General features: G+C 37.8%; 1 protein-coding gene across 1 annotated transcript; it reads left to right on the top strand.

Annotated features, from left to right (window-relative positions):
• Positions 1-289: 289 nt before the first annotated feature.
• On the top strand, positions 290-1,258 carry LOC140167533 (uncharacterized). Its single transcript, XM_072190838.1, has one exon. It carries the CDS (start codon positions 290-292, stop codon positions 1,256-1,258), a length of 969 nt encoding a protein of 322 aa, XP_072046939.1.
• Positions 1,259-6,052: the final 4,794 nt, after the last annotated feature.

The following is a 6,052-nucleotide window of genomic DNA, read 5'->3' as shown; positions in this document are numbered from 1 at the left end:
CAGAGTTCTCTTAGCAAATCCAGGTACTCACAATTAGTAGTGACGTTTCGCAACCTTACTGGCTGGTTGCTTCTTCTTGACTGAGCTGTATCCAGTACTAGCATTTGCTGTCTTAGCTGTAGTGTTGCCAGTTGATTTTTCCTGGATAAGCTGGTTGTATGCTAAATACAAGTCTGAACTTGTGCGTATCCTCACCAGACTTTAACAAGAAAACAAGATCACGCAGACAGACTATCAGTACTTATATCCGACTTCTGAAAGTATTCCTCGGATGTATTGTACCCCAAAAATGCACAAGCCAAGAACCCCCTTAAGACCCATTGTAGACTATACAGGTTCTATAGGGTATGCTACATCAAGATCATTAGCAGATATTTTAGGACCACTGATAGGAAACACTGAACACCATTTGAACAATTCTGCTCAGCTGGCCGAAGATCTGTCAGAAGTCATGATTGAGGAAGACGACATGTTCATCTCGCATGACGTAGTTTCCTTATTTACAAAATATACACCCATAGACAAAGCACTTGAAGTTATCAGAGATCGACTTGCAGAGGACAAGACTTTAAAAAAGCGGACACTTCTTAGCGTAGATGACATCATGGAACTCCTGAAATTCATTTTAACAACGACATATTTTACTTTCAAAGGACAAATATACCAACAACTTTTTTTTTTTTTTTTGGGAAGCCCCGTGTCTCCAATAGTGGCCAATTTCTTCATGGAATTTCTGGAACAATCTGCCATTGCCACCGCTCCCATTGAATGCCAGCCTTCCCTTTGGAAAGGATATGTAGATGACATTTTGGAGATTATTCGTAAAGGAAGTGCCGACAAGCTGACTGACCATCTAAATCAGGTAGATAGAACAGGGAATATCAAGTTCACTTATGAAACAGAGGAGGAGGGAAAGATTCCCTTTTTTATTCCCACTCTTATCATAAGAAAAGCCGATGGATCGGTCAAACTGTTGGTGTACAAGAAGAAAACACACACCAATCAATACCTCAATTTTCAATCCCATCACCCACTTCATCATAAGCTAGGGGTCATCAGAACCCTATTAGACAGAGCAGATCGTATTGTTACCGAGCAAGAAGATAGAGCGAAAGCGGAGGAGCACATCAAGCAGGCACTCAGCAAATGTGGATATCCAGACTGGTCTTTGAGAGAGTCAAACAGCAGCGCACCAACAAAACCGTTAAATCGAAACCAAAGAAGAACTCGGACGATACAAAATCTCGGGGTATGGTAGTCATTCCATACGTGCAGGGTAATATCTCAGAGAAAGTCCAGCGGATTTTTAAGAAACACGGTGTCTCTGCAGCAGTTAAAGGCCCTTTCAGTGATTTCACAGGAACATTAAAAAAAAATGGAAATTTGTCAGAGTTGCTTAGAAATAAAGATTATGTCTAGAGAATTTCATTAAACCACTTTTCCCTGAATACATCGACAAATTAGTCAAAAACAGAAGTTTTAGAAAGGTTTTCTACTTCAACTCAGATCGACTCGAGATTTTCGTACAGTGCGCCACCAATCGACTGGAAAAACTTCCTAGTCCAGTGTTTCTAACACGGGGAAGTAGAGTCTAAATTGATTTAAAACAGACGCTTAATTTTTGTAGTAGAAAACAAAATAAGCAATTAAAGGTCACCGAGGCAAACTAACGGTCAATTCAAATATGAAAAACAGTTAAAATTTTGTATTTTGTTTAAAATAGTAGCTACTGATGTAATAAGTAGTAGAAACAATACGCAACGCGTGTTGGTACGTGGAGAGTGAGCTTCTTTCGATCTCGAGTCGGACTTTTTGTACTGTCAGTATCAAAAGTCCAGAATCATGCAAATGCTTTATTTTGTCTAAAATACACGGCTTTCGACCGAACCACTAGCAGGCTATGTTAGCACATCTATGCCAATTACAAAGGTACCAAAATCTGAATTTTGATGATTTTTACGATCGTCCGGATGAGCAAATCACTGAATGGGCCTTTAAGCCACACACCACATTGAGGAACATGTTAGTTCACCCTAAAGATAAAAGGGACATAAGTGAAACATCAGGATGTGTGTATGAAATTCCATGTCGCAACTGCACCCACACATATGTTGGGGAAACAGGAAGACAGTTTGGAACTATAATGAAAGAACATCAGAAAGAAGCAGATAAAATCAGTCAAAGGACATGCACCAGAGCCGTCCGGTTATCATCGGTTTCAGAACATGCCATTTCAGATCACGTTGCAGAACACAATCACATCATAGACTGGGAGGGGGCCAAAATTCTTCATCGGGAAAGTGATAAGTTTCCAAGATGGATAAGAGAATCAATCTGGATCAGGAGGCGCAACGAGCAAGCTATGAACAATGAGGGGGGCGCAGCTTATTTTCTCAGTCATGCATACAACCAGCTTATCCAGGAAAAATCAACTGGCAACACTACAGCTAAGACAGCAAGTGCTAGTACTGGATACAGCTCAGTCAAGAAGAAGCAACCAGCCAGTAATGGTAAGGTTGCGAAACGTCACTACTAAATGTGAGTACCTGGATTTGCTAAGAGAACTCTAGTAATAATTTATATAGACAATCCTGATGAATCTCTTCAATAAAATACTACAATTCGTTGTATTTTTAGGATATGGAGCATTTTAGTGTCAAATCATAATTATGGCTGTAAATAATCCATAAACACTACGGTTAATGGTTTTTTCCCCCAACTATTACCAAACATACACACCTCGTCCAATCATGCCAATAGGAAAGTGAAAACTCACACCCCACTTCAATTTAAAGTACAAATATCTCCAATACATTAACACTTAAACATAATAGGCCACGACCCATACATTCCCATAACATCAACCTCGACCATTCTCTCGGTCGGGATTGTGAGTTGTTCCATCTATTGCACTTACCCACTTCTCACGTCTGTCAAAGGGACACCCTCATGAAATCCCTATTGGTTTGTACAGGGCCTTTTAGTTCTTCAGCACAGAAAATACCAATTTGCCTTGTCTTTGATCATGTTCATCACTATTTAAATTTGATAAGAAATCGAACCTTTGTGGAATTGTTTCATCAAACAGGTATTTATTCTATGGCGTGTTTTATGATTTCCCCATTGAGTGCAATGGTAAGAAAAGCGATCTATTGCAAGTGACGTCATTTATGCCGACCAACAGAATCACATCTCAATCATTAATGGTATTCGATACATGTACTCTAACATGTACTGGTTTAAACTCCATTGCTAAATATAGATATGGGCAACTGGCCACATGAATATTGTTGATGTTTTATTCATCAGGGCTGTCAACTTTTTTGGAATTGCTTGGCGTGCCGGGTTGGCGTGAGACACTAGAGAGATTGCGAAATTTACGTGAAACGTGATACGGGAACGCCAACGGCAAGCTACATTAGTCGAAAATCGGTTAGTATGCCCTCTAGAGGGTGAAATCTATTGTGAATTGGTCAATCGTGGAATTACCGTAAGGCGATTACTTTGCGGTTGGTAGCAAAAAATGACGTTCCAAAATGACAAAAAAACGCATTATAAAATGTAGTAAATTGTTTGTCGTGTTATGAAGCAAATCAAAGTATCCAAATAGAACAAGTAGAGTCCGACATGTAATATAATCCATTTTGGGGGCTACAATTTGACCTAGTATAGACAAGAAGAAGTGACTAAATTTAGATTTATTTTGGCGCGAATTCGAACGGGAAGATTGCCTGTTCATTTGTGTGTGGAAAATGCCGTCCAGAAATCAGCTTGCGAAGAGGCGTTTTAGGCAAGATCGTGACGTCTTACGACATAATGCGGCAGAATTGTCTGTTTGGGACGGTGACAGCAGTTCGTGCAACGTCATTTTTCGCCATTGCTATTTCGTTGCATTAAACAACTGTCAAAGTGTTTTGCTTATGGATAATATTCAGCAAACACCAAATGTTTTAAAAACATAATAATGCATTATGTTTTTTGGTTTTAGTTTAAACAGTTTGATGACATATCAATATCGGTTTATATAAAAATCATGAAAACTCTTTTTTAAACGTCTTATACTGAAAAATAATACAACAACATTTTAAACCAAAATTCAAAATGTTATAGTAAAATATCGTTAGGCAAACATTTTATGTACTTAAGTCTATTGTGTTAGAATGTTTTCCAACAAGTTTTGAACAAAATGTTTTTGAATGTTAAAACCTTTTTATACCCTATTGACCCCACATACCCTTTAACCCGACATTTAACGTGTTCTGTAATATATTTGTGTTTACTGGGTAGTAATCGAACTAGGCACATTAGATTATCTATTTTCATTTTGCTTTAAAAAGTAAACAGGGTACTATTTATATGATAGTGGCGTTTGTTTCTTTTTATTCGAACTAGCGATCACCGTCTTTCGCGGTCAGAGTCTTTCGCGGTTTGTAAATTTTGTATATTTTGTATATTTTGTGTACATGTAAATGTTTTTATTTAATGTAATTAATGGTATGAGTGGAGATTATCATTTAGAGATATAATATTTAGTATCCTTTCCATATAAATCAATGGCTTGAAATTGCAATTACAGCCTGTCTCAAAAAAAATTGTGCAAGTGAAAAGCGCCCTCTTTGGCAATTAGAAAATACCGTTGTGACGAAATGCTTACATCAACGTCACGGGCGTAGTCTTAGCTCTCAAATGCCGTTTGTTCTGTTCAATTTGCTTATTTCAATTTCGAGAAATGTTTATTTAACAACGAAAGGGTAAAATCACAATAGTGCCACTTTTACTAGGGAAGAGAGCTGTACATGTAAATCAAGTATAGCTGATGTTGATGCGTCTAATGCACTCCCCTTTCAGGGCGCATGCATTAGACGCATCGTTATCAACACGCGTGCATTATTTTGTCTAATATCTCTCCCAACAAGTAATACGCGTTCATTTAAACCTATAACATGTATAAGTGCGCAATATTTGTTTGTCTTTTAACATGTCTAGAGAACAGTATTTACCATGATAAAATCATTGTCATGCACATGCAGAACAGCAGAATGTGAAATCCATTTTTACAGCAGAATGTGAAATATTTATTTATCTTTTAATCTGTTTTAAGTGGAAAAAGAGCATGATAAAACAGTAAAACAGTCAAAAATATTTTTGTATTGTGTAATTGATGCATTCTTTTGATTTCACGAAGGAACTCTTGATAAACTTGATGCTATCACTGTTACATTTACTGTTACTGTTACTGTTAAAAAGTGGCACAATTGTGATTTTACCCTTTCGTCTTTAACTAAACATATCTCGAGATTTAAACAAGCAAATTGAACAGAACAAACGGCATTCGAGAAAACTAAGACTACATCCCTGACGTTGGTTTAAGCATTATTTCACAACGGTATTTTCTAATTGCCAGAGAGGGCGCTTTTCACTTGCACAATTTTTTTTTTGAGACAGGCTGTAGATCGTGAACCGTCTTCTTGCCACCATATCATATCCACCGTGAGAAGTCTTGCCCCTGTTTGATGCTGGCTGCCCTGATATTTAAGATTTCAATGCATTTACAGTACTTTTTAGCCCATTTTGGACAATTTTGTTGTACCTTTTAGCCCATTTTTACCATTGTCGTCCAAGCTTGCCCCCTCCCCCACCTTGAAATGTACCTTGCTGCCCCCCTGCAAAAGTCCCGGCTACATCACTGAGCAGATGAACACAATTTTATTCACTTCCCTCTTGGCCCCCTGTGGTATGCTGGCTGACCTGATATTTAAGATTTGTAAGCACCTACTTGTTGTACTTTTTATTTGTTAGCCCATTTTGGATAAATTAGTTGTACTTTTTACTTTTTAGCCCATTTGTGACAATTTCTCCCCTCCCCCCATTTCCTTACACTCTGTTTCATATAAAGTTATGATAATACATTGCTGATAACATATAGCATTACCACAAAAGAGCAGAGTAATTAGGTGGGCCTACTCATGGTAAATAAAATTCAGTGGTTTGAAAGGCAAATAGGAAATTGGACCATGTTATAATTAGCACAATAACTATTATAATACCCTGC

This window comes from Amphiura filiformis, chromosome 13 (assembly GCF_039555335.1).
Source record: "Amphiura filiformis chromosome 13, Afil_fr2py, whole genome shotgun sequence".
Lineage (NCBI taxonomy): Eukaryota > Metazoa > Echinodermata > Ophiuroidea > Amphilepidida > Amphiuridae > Amphiura > Amphiura filiformis.
The sequence above is the reverse complement of the archived record's forward strand: the minus strand, read 5'-3'. Positions and strand labels throughout refer to the sequence as shown.